Source organism: Cherax quadricarinatus, chromosome 62 (assembly GCF_038502225.1).
Source record: "Cherax quadricarinatus isolate ZL_2023a chromosome 62, ASM3850222v1, whole genome shotgun sequence".
Classification (NCBI taxonomy): domain Eukaryota; kingdom Metazoa; phylum Arthropoda; class Malacostraca; order Decapoda; family Parastacidae; genus Cherax; species Cherax quadricarinatus.
In genome coordinates this window covers 23,877,141-23,894,797 of record NC_091353.1, presented here as the reverse complement: position 1 = coordinate 23,894,797, position 17,657 = coordinate 23,877,141, and the positions used below count along the sequence as shown (strand labels likewise).

The window sequence follows — 17,657 nt, the reverse complement described above, 5'->3', positions numbered from 1 at the left end:
ACCATCTGACAATCTTCGCTGAGTGGTGCCGGGTGCCCATCCATGAGATGACTGTGCAAGTCCAATGTGTTCAGTACACACAGATGGCAGTACCACTTCCAGCAGCAGCAGAGGAAAAGTAGTCAAAACTCCTATGGGGTTTGATTCAAAAACGTTGGTTGGTCACTAATGAGAACCAACATTGCTGCTACTGCTCTCACAGGAGCTGAGTTAGTACTGGAAAGTAATCAGAAAATGGAAGGTGCCTCTTGAAGACTAGAAGGTCCAGAACTGCAGTACCTACTGAGGCATTCATAAAAATCATTTCCTCAAACCAAAAGACATCCTGGGATCCAATAAGTGACTATTATTTTCTGTGTACTACAGATGTGGCAGTCAACAATGCATATAAACAACAAGGGCATTAAAGGAACAAAGGTTTTAATTACTTTCAATGGACAACAGCAGCAAGGAGAGCATACAACTCTGCTCTGAAGATACTAGCCACTAGCAGCAGACAACCTTGGATCAGGAAGACATCATTAAGACACTCCCCTTCAAAGGTTTATAGATAAAAGAAGACAACAGAAACAAAACTTACCTGAACCATAATATATCATGACAGATGGGTAAAGTAAACTACTGGCATCTTCTCATATTTTACATTTGATGGACTCAAATGGCCCACTCACCTCAATCATAAAGCTTAATTAATTATCATACACACATTTATAATTAGCCTTATCATCATGAGTGAAATGTGTCATTCAATAATGATACAATAACAGCACTGTTATTAGACTAAACATTTTCGCAAAAGGTAAACATTTTGCGTTTCGAGTTAGGTTTCATAATAGGATGCTTCCTTATACAACTGCTAATGTATTAGGGAGGTTATTATTCATGTATCACCACTGGACTCACTGTATAATTCATGCTGGAAAGCATTGCAGTGCAGGTGTACGAACGAACACACGAATGGGGCAGAGTTTTGGTTAAGAGGTCACTGACGTGTATAACCAGAAGGCAGGAATAAAGCAAATATTATTAGGGTGGTGAAGATACCTAGCCACAAAAGAGGCTGATACAACAAATTCAAGTTGCAAAAAGTCAGATTTGGAAAGGACACAGTAAAATGCTGATTTAACAGTAGTTGTCAACAAGAGGAACAAACTGCCAGGTAGCATTATAGAAGGTAATAGCTTGAGTAGCTTTAAAAAATAGGTGAGACAAATATACTGGTGAAGATAGTTGGGTGTGAAGATCTGACTAGCATAAGCCAGTAGACCTACTGTAGTGCCTCTATATACTTATATTAATGTTACAGAGAACCTTTAATTTCCATTAGCTACTGAAATTATTGTTAATATCCAAATTGCCTTACTGAAGGCTCCCCCAGCTGAGGCTAATAAATTCCATTACCCTGAATGAAAACTATCCTGTGTGACAGAGTATGACAGAAAACCCATCATGTATGACAGGACAACCCATCAAGTCTGATGAAGTATGACAAGAAACCCATCCTGTGGAGTGTAACAAGACAACAAATCATGACTGATAGAGTATGAGAGGAAAACCATCATGAATGATTGAGGTGATGCAATATGAGGTCACTCAAACTCACTACAATGGTGATGTGACCTTGTACGAGGTCACTCAAAACCACCACCACAGAGAAGTGACCACAGCATTAGGTCACTGAGGTCACAGAATCATAGTGGTGGGCACAGTATATCCTACCAGCATAAATAACACTGTGTTTGTACTTCTGGAAGAGTGTCAACAAAGTCTAGGTCAGTTTGATCTCTCATACACTGTCACTGGTGGTCTTCATAGTCTGCTTGGGCACAGGGAAGAAAGGGGGGACTTTTGCACGAGACTATGCAAAGTTGCTTCCCATGAGTACTCACCATCTGTGTTTGTGGAGAGTTGAATCTTGGCTCCTGGCCTTCTTCCTCAATCATACTGAAATGGTGGTATTACTGGTTTCTGTCTCTGGAGCTTTCTCATACTTACTCTTAAGACTGTATATATATGCAGTCTATCTCAACAACGTCCCATATCCCATTGATTTCTTTACTACCCTGAAGATTGAGAAAGTATTTTCTATCATCCTTGTGACTCATCTTTATACCTATCTCTTTGCCATGGCATGGGCTTCCAGCTTCCACTTTATACCTAGAGTTCTCTTGGTTAAGTTTCTATTGGGTTGTCAGTGCTCAAATACAGAATACGTAGTTTTGAAGTATGAGAAATGCATTTTTGTGTGAGTGCCAAATGACCCCTGCTGACTCCCCATGTTCAAGGGTTTTACATATATGAGAGATCAGCAAGACTGTAAGAAATGGAATTGTGATACCAACAAGATGTGAGAAAACACACTTAAGTACAGTTCAGTACATACATTAAAGGAAACGTTTTGCCACGAGTGACTTCTTCAGTCCTAATACAGAGAAGAGATATCTAAGATACAAGTATATATAGTGGCAGGAGTCAGGTGGACCCACCTGACTCCTGCCACTGCATACTTGTTTCTTAGTTATCTCTGTATTAGGACTGAAGAAGACCCTCATGGCAAAACATTTCCTTTGATATATGTACTGAACTGTACTTTGTGGTTTTCTAGCATGCTAGTGCTTCCTGCTTTCTTAAATTTCACAGTACAGGAAGCTATAGAAAACAGAGCAGATGGAGGTATACTGGGCTAAAAGAGTGAGACAGTCCCAGTGGTGATCTTTAAAAGATGAGAAGATATGTGACTGCATGCTGGTTGTGCTCTTGGTGGCTCATCATACCATTACACAGAAATGCATATTTCATATTTCTAAACCACATAATTCATTAACAGGTAACTTACCTACAGATGTGTGCTAGTCTTCTCCCCTGGCACAATCTTGTGCTCGGACAATTGCGCCACTGGTTCCTATCAAGCCTGAAGGGTGCAATTAACTTTCAGATCTCAGTTATACAGCCACATACATATACAAAGAGGAAAAAGAGATGGCATCTTTCAATGCAGTATTTCTAATCAGTGTGTCCTGTAAAATAAGCACAACTTGATGCAACTAAAGTTGCCTTTAGCCAAACTTATTCTGAGTGACAGACTCATACACTGGCTGACACTGATACACCAGATGACACACTGGCTGACACTTCAATGGTGGCAGGGTCTGCCAAAGATGAAGAGGTGCAAGATAGTGTCCCTTAAAAAATACAAAGGCACAATACCGTGACTGGAACAATACACAAATAACCCGCACATAGGAGAGAGAAACTCATGAGGTGAGTGATTAGTTAACAGTCCAAGTTGGACAGAAAAATAATCACAAGTTTCTTTCTTCTATGTACAGGATGTTTGTGTAGCATCCCTTGTCTAGTGAGGATACTCTTCTCAAAACAACAGATTTTTTACAGGATATTTTCTAAGCTAGTGGCAGGAGTTAAAGATAGATTTCGTTAAGCTAAATGTCTGACGTGAAATATTTCACATGTGATCACCAATTATGAATTTTGGCCAAGAAATTATTTGATATTAACCATTTTGTAAAAATTATTAAAAAAATGTAAAATCATAAACTCTTTGCACATTGGTGAATAAAAGCTGTGACAAAATATTTTTTGAGGAATATAAATCCAAAAATGAGAGGAATGATGCCTGTGAGTCCCAATAACAATGTTATTCATGGGTGATGATACAGTCACTATAACGATGTTGTTCATGGATGATGATGCACAGTCACTATAACAATGTTGTTCATGGGTGATGATGCACAGTCACTATAACAATGTTGTTTACTGGATGATGCTACAGTCACTATAACAATGTTGTTCACTGGATGACGCACAGTCACTATAACAATGTTGTTCATGGGTGATGATGCACAGTCACTATAACAATGTTGTTCACTGGATGATGCTACAGTCACTATAACAATGTTGTTCACTGGATGATGCTACAGTCACTATAACAATGTTGTTCACTGGATGACGCACAGTCACTATAACAATGTTGCTCACTGGGTTATGAAATAGTCGCTATAACAATGTTGTTCACTGGGTTATGAAATAGTCATTATAACAATGTTGTTCACTGGATGATGATACAGTCAATATAACAATGTTGTTCACTGGATGATGATACAGTCACTATAACAATGTTGTTCACTGGATGACGCACAGTCACTATAACAATGTTGCTCACTGGGTTATGAAATAGTCGCTATAACAATGTTGTTCACTGGGTTATGAAATAGTCATTATAACAATGTTGTTCACTGGATGATGATACAGTCACTATAACAATGTTGTTCACTGGATGATGATAGTCACCATAACAATGTTGTTGTAAGTATAAAGATTTGCTAAGTACAAAGATAGCCACTATCATGCCAAGGCATTTTGGGCAAACTAATCCTAATACATAGTAACTAATTAAAACTAGATAAGATAATAGTACATATTATTGTTACTTAAAACTAAACATGGAAGTGGTTAGCTGTTTTACAATCTTATTTAGACTTAATAAATCTTATGTATACTTAGCACAAAATCTAATTTACAAGGAGTGGTGCAGGTGGTAATATTTTATGGAATGGCAGAATTAAAAGCCAGGTGGTCACATGATAAAACTAGTCAGTAGATGTTTGGTTGATTTGGTTAATATTGTGAGATAAGATGATTTTTTAGCAGAGTCCTAAATTTATAAGTTGTCTGGGGATCCTTGACTTGTTCCGGTAGCGAGTTCCAGATCTTTAGGCCTTTTATATGCATAGCGTACTTGCATAGTGAGAGTTTTGTGACTGCATTCTGTTGTAACTGTCGAGGAGTAGTTTTAGAGGAGGATTTACAGTGGAGTTTAAAGTTCTGAATATGTAGTAGGCACAATAATAAGAGTGTATGTCTTGTATATTTAGCAAGTTGAGTCTTTTGAAAAGTGATGGGGTGTGCTGTCTAGCACAGGAGCTGGTTATCACCTGCACAGCAGTTTTTTGTTGGATTATTAACCCTTTGACTGATTACGCCGTATAAATACGTCTTACGCACCACTGTTTCTGACGTATCTATACGCATAAATTCTAGCTGCTTCAAATCAAGCAGGAGAAAGCTGGTAGGCCCACACGTGAGAGAATGGGTCTCCATGGTCAGTGTGCACCATATAAAAAAAATCAGGGAGCCAGTGGTGCATTGTGGGAATGCCATTTCCGTTGTCCTTTTTCAGCATGCCTAGCGGTAAGAAATATGTGACTCCCCAGCAAATCTGAGACTCTTCTCTTCCCAAGTGATGCTCTAACACAGATGGAAGTGTCAGTGAAGATCAATTTCATGGTTTTGAGGAGTTTTAGACCAAAAGCAATGCCCAGGATACCAGAAGAATGGAGGAGGAGGAGGAGGAGGAGGAAGAGGGAGAGGAAGGAGAGGAGGAAGAGGAGGAAGAGGAAAAGGAGGAAGAGGAGGAGGAGGAGGGAGAAGAGGAGGAGGAAGAGGAGGAAGAAGGGTAAGAGAAAGAGGAGGAAGAATAGAGGGAGGACGAGGAAGATGAGGAAAAGGAGGAAGATAAGGAGGAAGAGGAGGAGGAAGAGGAGGAAGAAGAGGAAAAGGACGAAGAGGAAGAGGAGTAGGAAGAAGGGGAGGAAGAAGAAGGGTAGGAGGAAGAGGAGGAGGAAGAGGAGGAGGAAGAGGAGGAAGAAGAGGAGGAAGAAGAGGAGGAAGAAGAGGAGGAAGAGGAGGAAGAAGAGGAAGAGGAGGAAGAAGAGGAAGAGGAGGAAGAGGAGGAAGAGGAGGAAGAGGAAGAGGAGGAAGAGGAGGAAGAGGAAGAGGAGGAAGAGGAAGAGGAGGAAGAGGAAGAAGGGGAGGAAGAAGAGGAGGAGGAAGAGAAAGAAGAGGAGGAAGAAGAGGAGAAGGAGGAAGAGGAGGAGGAAGAAGAGGAAGAAGAGGAAGAGGAGGAGGACGAGGAGGAAGAGGATGAAGAGGAGGAAGACGAGGAAGAGGAGGAAGAGGAAAAGAAGGAAGTGGAAGAGTAGGAGGAAGAGGAGGAGGAGGAAGAGGAGGCGGAAGAAGAGGAAGAGGAGGAGGACGAGGAGGAAGAGGAGGAGGACGAGGAGGAAGAGGAGGAGGAGGAAGAGGAGGAAGAGGAGAAAGAGGAGGAGGAGGAAGAGGAGGAGGAGGAAGAGAAGGAGGAAGAAGAGGAGAAGGAAGAGGAAGAGAAGGTAGAGGAAAAGGAGGAAAAGGAGGAGAAGGAGGAGGAGGAAGAGGAAGAAGAGGAGGAGGAGGAAGAAGAGGAGGAGGAGGAAGAAGAGGAGGAGGAAGAGGAGGAGGAGGAAGAGGAAGAGGAAGAAGAGGAGGAAGAGGAAGAAGAGGAGAAAGAGGAAGAGGAGGAAGAGGGAGAGGAAGAGGAGGAAGAGGAAGAGAAGGAATAGGAAGAGAAGAGGAAGAGGAGGAAGAGGAAGAGGAGGAAGAGGAGGAAGAGGAGGAAGAGAAGGAAGAGGAAGAGGAGGAAGAGGAGGAGGAGGAAGAAGAGAAAGAGGAGGAGGAAAAGGAGGAGGAGGAGGAGGAGGAGGAGGAGAAAGAGGAGGGGGAGGAAGAGGAGGAATAGGAAGAGGAGGAATAGGAAGAGGAGGAGAAGGAGGAAGAAGAGGAAGAGAAAGAAGAGGAGGAAGAGGAGGAAGAGGAAGAGGAGGAAGAGGAGGATGAAAAGGAGGAAAAGGAGGAAGGATTAGGAGAATAATAATAATAATAATAATAATAATAATACATAATAATAATAATACGTAATAATAATAATACATAATAATAATAATACGTAATAAAAATACGTAAGTACCATTCGACTTACGACTGAGTTCGGTTCCGAGAAACCGGTCGTAAGTCAAAATGGACGTAAGTCGAACTTTACTACTGAATATCAACATCACATTTTTGTAATGACTTTATTTTATTGTTTTATTTTGGTATTTCATGTTTTATTTTACTTTTTTGCTGTTAGTACTGTATTTTATACTGTAAGGTTTAGGATAAACACTGTGTACAACACAAATAGTTGTTTATTTCCCAGAAATTTGGCATAACAAACACGGTCATAAGTCGAGTGTTCGCATGTCGAGCAGGTCGTAAGCCGGATGGTAGGTGTACTTAATAATAATAATAATACGTAATAATAATACGTAATAATAATAATACGTAATAATAATAATAATAATACATAATAATAATAATAATACTTAATAATAATAATGCCTAATAATAAGTTGACTTGAAGCATGAAAAACGAAGTTCATCCCTGACAGTGTCATGATAAGGGGAGATAACATCTGATAAGAGCTGACGTTTGATGAGCATACATGAGGGTGGTGGAGGGTGCAGCTGATAAGAAAAGATTAGATGACCATCGCCCTCGCTTTGTTTTTGCTGGTACACAAACATTTCTGTCTGTCTATTTGCCTGTGTGTCAAGCTCCCTGTCTATCTGTCTATCCGTTTATCTCTGTCTCAGAGAGAGCCACAAGACTGCGTCATCACCTTTATTCACATCTTCAAGCAGAGTATAGCACTTTGTCTGGATTTTTGGGTTATCCTAGGTAATTTATACTACATATACTTGTATTTATGTGTACCTGTGAGACAGAGATAGACAAAGACAGATTGAAAGAGATAGACAAAGACAGATAGACGAAGCCCGAGACAGACAGACACAGATAGACAAAGACAGAGACAGATAGACAGAGACAGATAGACAGAGGCAGATAGACAGAGACAGATGGACAGAGACAGATAGACAGAGACAGATTAGACAGAGACAGATAGACAGAGACAGATAGACAGAGACAGATAAACAGGGACAGATTAGACAGAGATAGAGACAGAGATAGACAGACCCTAAACTTGGGGTTAACATCACTTTCCTCTTAAAAGAGAAGTGTTAATATGACATTACATCAGTGAATCCTTGGTGTCTGCCACACTGTTTGCTCTAGCTGGTGCTCAATTTAACTGGCGCTCCCACAAGGTACTAAGTGGTCCCAGATTTTTTTAATACAGTGGACCCCCGCATAATGATTTTAATCCGTGCAAGAGGGGTAATTGTTATGCAAAATAATCGGTATGTGAATGAATTTTCCCCATAAGAAATAATGGAAATAAAATTAATCCGTGCAAGACACCCAAAAGTATGAAAAAAAATTTTTTTTACCACATGAAATGCTAATTTTAATACACACAAACTGAAAAAGGCATGCACACTTACATGACACTTACTTTTATTGAAGATCTGGTGATGATTGATGGGATGGGAGGAGGGGAGAGAGAGTGTTAGTGTTTAGAAGGGGAATCCCCTTCCATTGAAGACTTGAGGTGGCAAGTCCTTTTCTGGGGTTACTTCCCTTCTTCTTTTAATGCCACTAGGACCAGCTTCAGAGTCACTGGACTTCTTTCGCACAACATATCTGTCCATAGTGGCCTGTACCTCTCGTTCCTTTAGATAGACAGAGGCAGATAGATCCAGAGACAGATGGATTTCCTTAATCTTTGAAGTAGGCAACATTTCTCTCTCCCCTCCTCTGAGTTTCCTCACAGATAGACAGAGACAGATAAACAGGATTCTTCAAGTGGCATAACAGATTAGACAGAGACAGAGATAGAGACAGAGATAGACAGACCCTAAACTTGGGCATTGTCTAACACCAGGAGGCACTTAACATCACTTTCCATGGTGTCTTAAAAGAGAAGCACACACAAATTATCCTTGAGGTTAATATGACATTACATCAGTGAATCCTTGGTGTCTGCCACACTGTTTGCTCTAGCTGGCGCTCAATTTAACTGGCGCTCCCACAAGGTACTAAGTGGTCCCAGATTTTTTTAATACTGTGCACACCGAGTGTTAAGACCACTTCTATGCTGACCAGGCATCTCAGGCCAATCGTGCCAAATTTGGAGGCAGGAAAAATAAAACGTATATATATGTTTGGACCGTTTAGGGGCTACGTAACTGTACTGCTCACTCTGCTAAACTTAACATTTACAGAAGAACCCCCATATTCATTGATTAGGTATCCGATGTTTCAGTTATCAACAGTTTACTGTGGCTCAAAAATATCTCTTAATTTTTCATAATAATTGCCCCAAAGCACAAAAGTAGAGAAGCTGGCAGTTCTTCAAAGCCTAAGAGAAGCAATAAAGTGCTTCCCATCAGTGAAAAAGTGATAATTCTCCACTTACGGCGCATAATTTATCAATTAAACTTTATAATAAGTATACATAGGGCTTGTATATAGGGTTTGCTACTATCCACAGTTTCAGCATCCAGAGCAGGTCCTTGGAATGTATCCCCCACAGATATGGGGATCTTATTGTATATCTTATTGAAATTTTTATTATAAACTGAGTAAATTTTAAGTATATGATATAGGCTAAGTTTTGCCTGAGATGCTGTGCATTCTTTAGTTCATCAGTTTATTGTATGTCCTGAGCAGTTATACTGAAATTTAGGTAAATATCTGAATTTATATTCTGCCAACATTAAACCTTTCACTGTCCAGACCCAAAAAATTTATGTTCCCAGTGTTCACTTTTTTTTTTTTTTTCTTTCAAAATATAAAAAAAAAATTATTTTTTCATCTTTAATGGCAGAGAATAATTTTCTGAAATTATGACACTAAAAGAATGAAATTTGGTGGAAAACTTATGGAATTATGCATTTTTAGAGTTAGCAGTCTCGGCACAAGTTATGCATTAGTAATTTCATCCAATTTAGAGTCCTATTTAAGCCATTATTTCATCCCCTATTTCTATTTCATCCCCTATTTCTAGCTATTTCACTAGTATGCCTTCCATTTTAGCAACTGAGCATAAGAAACTGCCCATTCAACTATTTCAACTGCCCAATAAAGTGGTTAGAATTCAGTAATTTGGCAAATTTCATGCAAAATTAACAAAAAATGCAATTAAAAATAAAGTCCATAATAAACAATGTAGACATTCCTGGCACTAAAATAACATTTCCACTGTTCATTAGTTATGTCCCCAGGAATCTCCTATATCACACTTGATTTCCATATTGAATTATCATTCACACAAAAAATAGACGATTTACTCTATTTTGCCAATAAGAATACGTAACAAGGAAATACTGTTCATGGTTTACAGAATCAAAATAATTGAATCAGGCCAAATAAAAATCCATAAAACAGAATGGTCAGACATTAGATCATCAACTATGTCAGAATAATACTTTGTATATGACAGATTAACCCCTCCAGGGTCAGTGCCACAGATCTACGGCTTTACATTCAGGGTCCAAACCATAGATCTATGCCAAAATTCTAGCGACGCCAAATTTAGCGCAAAAAGGCTGGTAGGCCTACATGTGAGAGAACGGGTCTGATTGGTGTGTGCACCGTAAACAAAAATTCTAGGCGTCCGCATAGCATTGTGGGAACGCCGGCTCAGTTACCTTTGTTCACCATGCCTCGTCGCAAGGCAGCTCTCACTCCAAGGAAAATTGGGACTCTTCTCTTCCTATCTGACTCTGATGGAAGTGGAAATCAAGACGAATTCTTTGGCTTTGATCAGTTAGTCACCGAAAGGAATGACCAGGATATCAATAATAGTGCAGAAAACCCTGACGATCCTCAACCTTCTACCTCTGGTGTGGGCACGCCTCAATCATGTTCAGTTGTACCTCATCGCAAGAGAAAACTATTATTTTCGCGTGGCCAGGCCTCTGACTTCAGAAATGATGATGAAAGTGACGTGGATTGTGATTTTATTGCCCTTGACGATCATTCGAGTAGTGATAGTGGGGAAACATATTCACAAGTGAAGCGTTGGTATATACGCCACCACATGCGCTCGAGTAGTGTTCCCTATGCAGTGCCCAGGGGACGGAGTACATCCCGTGGCCCTACACCAGGAATAGACAGTGAAAGTGAGGATGATGTGGCTACACTTGGCATGGATAGACCACAGACATCAGTAGATGGTGGTAGTGGTGATGGTAGTGCCAGGGCCATGCATGACTCACCAGCCCAGGCTGGGACCCACGCTGCTGACTCCTCAGTTCAAGGACAAAGCGGAGAGTCTGCCACCAGCCCACCACAACCACAACTACCAGTACAACCAGCTTATGATGTCCAGTATCCACCAGCAAACCATATCTGGGATTGGCAGCAAAATCCCAATTTTGTTCCCAAGCCCCACCAGTTTGATGACTCTCAAAGTGGAATTCTACCAACTTGTTCCCTTGGAAACACTGCAAATGAACTGGAATTTTTTGAACTATTCTTTGACCAGCCCTTGATGGAAACTATTGTCAGGGAAAGTAACAAGTATTTTGAGTACACCATGGCAAATATGATATCACAACAGTCAAGACTACACCGGTGGAAAGAGATAACTGTTGCAGAAATGTATTTGCTTTTGCAACAATAATGCTTATGCCTCATGTCTATAAGTATAATATGAAATCATACTGGTCCACAGATCGGCTAATTTGTACCCCGGTCTTCAGTGAAATCATCCCAGTGAACAGGTTTATCTTACTTTTACGTATGTTGCACTTCTCTGATAAAACCAGGCCTGACAGAAGTGACACGTTATACAAGATTAGAAATGTTTTTATGTATCTGAAACATAAGTTCAACATGTACTTTTATCCATTCAAGAATCTTGTACTTGACGAGTCTTTGATTTAGTTCAAAGGTAGACTGTCGTTCAAACAGTATATACCGAGCAAGAGGAAACGCTTTGGTATAAAACTGTTTGTACTCTGTGACTGTGACAGTGGCCTGGTATTGGATATTGCTGTATACATGGGAAGTAAAACATTGAAAGATACCAGGATGTTATTGGATATCTCAGGTGACGTAGTGAGAAGCATGATGGCACCTTATCTTGGTAAGGGGCATACATTATTTACTGATAACTGGTACACAAGCCCTTTACTCAGTGATTTCTTGCAAGTGAACATGACAGATGTGTGTGGCACAATGCGTTCTAATCGTAAACATATGCCCAGGTTCAACGCAGACACTCATGGTGAAGAGGTGCAGGTGTTTACTGCCAATGACATCATGGCATTACGGTGGCATGACAAATGAGATGTCACATTGTTGGCAACCATTCACCCTAATGAAATGCAAGACAGTGGCAAAGTTGATGGAGTGACTAATGAACATATTCAAAAACCAGTGACAGTGATTGATTATACACAAAACATGCGCTTGGTTGACAAATGTGACATGCAGGTTGGCCTTGTTGATTATGTTCGTAAGAGTTACAAGTGGTACATGAAACTTTTCTTCCACCTCATGGACATTTCAATGCTCAATGCTTATAATATGTACCAAATAAAGACTGGCAACAGACCACCGTATGGTAAATTTTGCTTGTCTGTTGTCAGACAACTCATAATGAAATACCAGGTAACAACACCTGCTATACAAAACCGTCCTCGAACTCCTCAGGATATACCCAAGCATTTGAGGAGGGAAGGTGATCACTTCATAATACAGCTTCCTGCAACTAAGAAGAAATTTGCTCAGAAGAGATGTGTTGTCTGTGCACAAACAAAACGACGGCAACAAAGACTCAGTTTACGTGCGAGGAATGTAAGGTACCTCTGTGCATGGTGCCTTGTTTCAAGGAGTTCCACAAGCTGCAGCAGTTCTAAAAACATGTCCAGTGATTGTACATATGTAAATATATGATGTAACATTAGTATTATACAAGATTTGTGCATGTTTATTGTAATAAACAAAAGTGGTAAGCAATATTATAATAATAACTTTAGTAAGGTTTTTTTTTTTTTATTATCACACCGGCCGATTCCCACCAAGGCAGGGTGGCCCGAAAAAGAAAAACTTTCACCATCATTCACTCCATCACTGTCTTGCCAGAAGGGTGCTTTACACTACAGTTTTTAAACTGCAACATTAACACCCCTCCTTCAGAGTGCAGGCACTGTACTTCCCATCTCCAGGACTCAAGTCCGGCCTGCCGGTTTCCCTGAATCCCTTCATAAATGTTACTTTGCTCACACTCCAACAGCACGTCAAGTATTAAAAACCATTTGTCTCCATTCACTCCTATCAAACACGCTCACGCATGCCTGCTGGAAGTCCAAGCCCCTCGCACACAAAACCTCCTTTACCCCCTCCCTCCAACCCTTCCTAGGCCGACCCCTACCCCGCCTTCCTTCCACTACAGACTGATACACTCTTGAAGTCATTCTGTTTCGCTCCATTCTCTCTACATGTCCGAACCACCTCAACAACCCTTCCTCAGCCCTCTGGACAACAGTTTTGGTAATCCCGCACCTCCTCCTAACTTCCAAACTACGAATTCTCTGCATTATATTCACACCACACATTGCCCTCAGACATGACATCTCCACTGCCTCCAGCCTTCTCCTCGCTGCAACATTCATCACCCACGCTTCACACCCATATAAGAGCGTTGGTAAAACTATACTCTCATACATTCCCCTCTTTGCCTCCAAGGACAAAGTTCTTTGTCTCCACAGACTCCTAAGTGCACCACTCACTCTTTTTCCCTCATCAATTCTATGATTCACCTCATCTTTCATAGACCCATCCGCTGACACGTCCACTCCCAAATATCTGAATACGTTCACCTCCTCCATACTCTCTCCCTCCAATCTGATATTCAATCTTTCATCACCTAATCTTTTTGTTATCCTCATAACCTTACTCTTTCCTGTATTCACCTTTAATTTTCTTCTTTTGCACACCCTACCAAATTCATCCACCAATCTCTGCAACTTCTCTTCAGAATCTCCCAAGAGCACAGTGTCATCAGCAAAGAGCAGCTGTGACAACTCCCACTTTGTGTGTGATTCTTTATCTTTTAACTCCACGCCTCTTGTGTTATTGTGTTCAATACAGTGAGTTTATATACAGTGAAACCTCAAAAATCGAACGTATCACATATCGAACGTTTCGAAAATAGGACCATTTTTTTGGACAAACTGTGTCCCTATTATCGAACGCGCCCCTATTTTCGGACCACCGGGTATGGGACCTGTCTGCCGGCCCGCTCTGTCCGCGTCCCTGCGCAGGCGCTGTGAGCAGTCTAGCTTTGTTTATGCTTGAGTGAACACTAACCTGCGCTCTCATTCACGCATTTTATGATTATTTCCTTATGATTATTTAGTGCTTGTGGAACTGTGAAATAAGCTACCATGGGCCCAACGAAACTTGCTAGTGGTACCCCTGTGGTAAAGAAAGTGAGAAACACCATAGATGTGAAGAAGGAAATAATACAGAAGTATGAGAGTGGTGTGAGACTTGTTGAGCTTGCCAGAATGTATGGGAAAAACAAGTCGACCATCGGTTCCATCCTGGTAAAGAAAGAACAAATCAAGGAAGCTGATGTTGCGAAAGGTGTTAATATGCTAACCAAAAAAAAGACAACAAATAGTTGAAGAGGTTGAGAAGTTGTTGCTGGTGTGGATCAAGGATAAAGAGATTGCAGGTGATAGTGTTTCAGAGACGATTATTTGCGAAAAGGCAAGGAAGTTGCATGCCGATCTGGTACAGAAAACTCCTGGAACCAGTGCTGATAGTGAATTTAAGGCCAGCAGAGGCTGGTTTGACAGATTTAAGAAGCGTAGTGGCATACACAATGTTGTAAGACTTTGTGAGTGTTATGGGGCTATAGGACCCAACATGTATTTATAAGTAACAGTTACTCTGGAATACCTAATTATATTGAATTGATGGGGACTTTGCTCTAAATGTCAGAAGGACTGATCAACCTTATGACTGAGAGGCAGCTGGGTCAAGCCTATTTTTCTCAATATAATAGGTTATACTATAGACACATAAACACACAATTTAAATAAGTAGTTTATAAAGTTGTATTTCTTTTTGTAAAAGTAAAATTAAGGTGTGGTAGAATGGTGGTAACTGGAGAATTGTGCTTGGCAACAGTCTTTTGTTTTGGTGGGAGGAGCTTAGCCAGGCTCTCTCTCTCTCTCTCTCCCTCTCACTGACTCCCTCTCTCTGTGGCTGACCTTCAACCTGGCAGGATCTCTGGGTCCTTCTTCTATCTTTTGGGGCATTATGTGTGCTCCAGGGGTGAGTTTTTATAATTTAAGTTGTGGCCACCATACCCAGGGTGACTAAAGTGTGTCAAAACACTGGTTAGCCCAGAGTTATGTCAAGAAGAGTGAAGGACAAAAGTTGTTGGAACACACCATGTGGAGAACAGGTATGGAGTGTGTAGATTTTGTTTTGAAAATGGGAGGCTGTGATTGTATATTCTGTACATATCTATTGAGAATACAGTTATATTTTTATAGTAGTAGTTTACATAACCTGTGAAGAGGGCTGGTGAGAGGATATGAGACACTCAGGATGATCAGCCATAATGTAAGTATTACCCCTAGACAAATAAGGCCATTAAGTAAAAAGCTACCCCACACTAGAACATGTAGTGAGAACCTTACTATCAAAATAATAAGGGACAACCAACGTAACATGGGGGCCTGTCCGAGAGAGTTATTTGACTGCTAAAATAACTCAAAACATTCTTTGAACTATATGTGCTGGTATGGGGTAATAACAGTTGCATGTTTCTGGTAGAAGATTTACCAAGGTGGGTCAGTGGAAGTGTTGTTTTCATATATTAGTTTACAGGTTGTTTTTCTCCTAAGGTAGGAGAAAGGTTGAGTAACACATTTTTTGTTGTGGTTATGGTAAGTGCTATGTGCATAGTTTACATTCAATTTGTGTTATTTTATGTGCCTGTGGGAAAACTTTGTCCACTGATACTGTAAGAGGGAAGCAAGTGTTTAAAGATAAAACTATGTCAGAAGATGAGTCTTCAGATTTTTTAGGCTTCAGGGAAGAAGGTAATAATTCATCAGTAAACATGCCTGTTAACAGTGAACATGAGGGATCACCTACTCCAGGTGATATGGAAATGGAGAGAATGAGACTGAAATTAGCTGTCCTAGAGGCTGAAATGAAATTAATGAAAGCTAAGGAGGAAGAACGTCAGAGGTTAGGAGGTTCAGAACAAGAGCCTGAGCAGTACTTTAACATAACTAAAGCTGCAAATTTTGTCCCTAAGTTTACAGAGAGTGACCCAGATAGATATTTTTCTTTTTTTGAGAAGACTGCTTTGGAGCAAGGATGGCCCAAACAGAAGTGGGCTACCCTAGTTCGCACACAACTTGTGGGTAAAGGATTCCAGAGAGTAGAGACTCTGGAGGGGCAAGATTTTTCTGATTATGATAAGATTAAAGAGGAAGTATTGCTTGCATACCAAATGATACCTGAGAAATATAGACAAAAGTTCAGGAATCAAAAATTTCAGGATGGGCAGACCTTAACTGAGTTTGGGAATGAGAAACTGTTCCTTTTTAAGAAATGGGTTTGTTCTAAAGGAGTTAATAAAGACTATAACAAATTAGTAGATCTGATGGTTCATGAGGAATTGTACAATACAATCCCTGTTGACCTCAGAGAATATTTGGAGGACAAAAACCCAGATAATCTTTCAGAAGCACTGGATCTAGGTGACCGATTTTTGGCTCGCAGGGAATTGGTAAGTAAAAACAGTCATGCTGCTTCTGAAAATTTCCCCACTCATTCTAAACCTTATTCCAAGTCTTATGGTCATAAAGGTAAGTGGGACAAGAATTTTCAGGAACAAATGAAGGCTGAGGTGCCCTATAAAATAGAAGGAAAAGGTAAGTCAGCTGGAGTTCAAAGTTTACCTAGACAATCAGATAATGTTTCAGGTCCTCGAGTAAACAGTACCAGTCCTACACCAAATGGTAAAAATACCTTTAAGAGTTATGCCTGTTACTACTGTAACAAAACTGGACACACTCAAAAGTTTTGCTGGTCAAGGCGGCGAGATCAGGAAAGGGAGGAACCACCCCAGAGGACTCTAACTGCAGAGATACATCCAGTTGCCTGCATTAGGTCTTCAAGGCAAGGTGAGGAGGAACCTTTGGATCTAGACCCCAGAATGTGTATATTTTCTAGTAGGTCCGCAGTTGGTTTGCAAAAGGATGGAGGCAGAGTTGAGAACATACTGTCCTTGAGAGATGGATGTAGCACCTACTCTTTGCTACGTGCTGGAGTGCTGCCAGTGTCTAAGGATACCTATACTGGGGTAGATATATTGTTGAAGGGTATTACGGGTTCAACCATAAGGACACCTGTACACAAATTATGGGTAGAATCTGCATACCAAGTTGGCTATCTCCCTGTAGGTATCTCAGATGAAATTCCCTTCAAAGGGGTCGACCTCTTATTAGGGAATAATGTTATGGGTCTGTTAGACAGTGAGGAACAACTAGGTTGGGGGAAACCAAATCCCAAATGTTGGGAGGAAATGGCTAGGAAAACCCTGCCAGACCTTCTCCCTGATGGTTCCACCATGAGAAGTATGGCTCATGATCATGCTACCAACAGTCTTCATGATATTTCTCATGAGGATGGTGAGGGCTTAAGTTTGGTAACTCTGCTTTCTGATGTTGAACTGCAGTCAACTGAAGAAAAGGATGTTCCAGCCAGAGCTGAGCATGATTGGAGAATGGATCAGTTAAATAGTGTGAGAGAGGCTGCACCTGCTAGGGTGCAATTAATTTTTGTGCAGGAAAATGTCGCTGTTGCTGAGGAAGAGATTTTACAGTTAAATAAGTGTTTT

At 40.6% G+C, this 17,657-nt stretch overlaps 1 protein-coding gene across 1 annotated transcript in view; it reads right to left on the bottom strand.

Moving 5' to 3' along the window:
* l(2)k05819 (transmembrane protein 94-like protein l(2)k05819) overlaps positions 1 to 17,657 on the bottom strand; it is a 429,313-nt gene that overhangs the window by 345,797 nt on the left and 65,859 nt on the right. Inside the window, exon 5 of the mRNA XM_070098525.1 lies at positions 2,837 to 2,911. Within this exon, the coding sequence (XP_069954626.1) occupies positions 2,837 to 2,911 (75 nt within the window). The remainder of the gene's footprint in view (positions 1 to 2,836; positions 2,912 to 17,657) is intronic.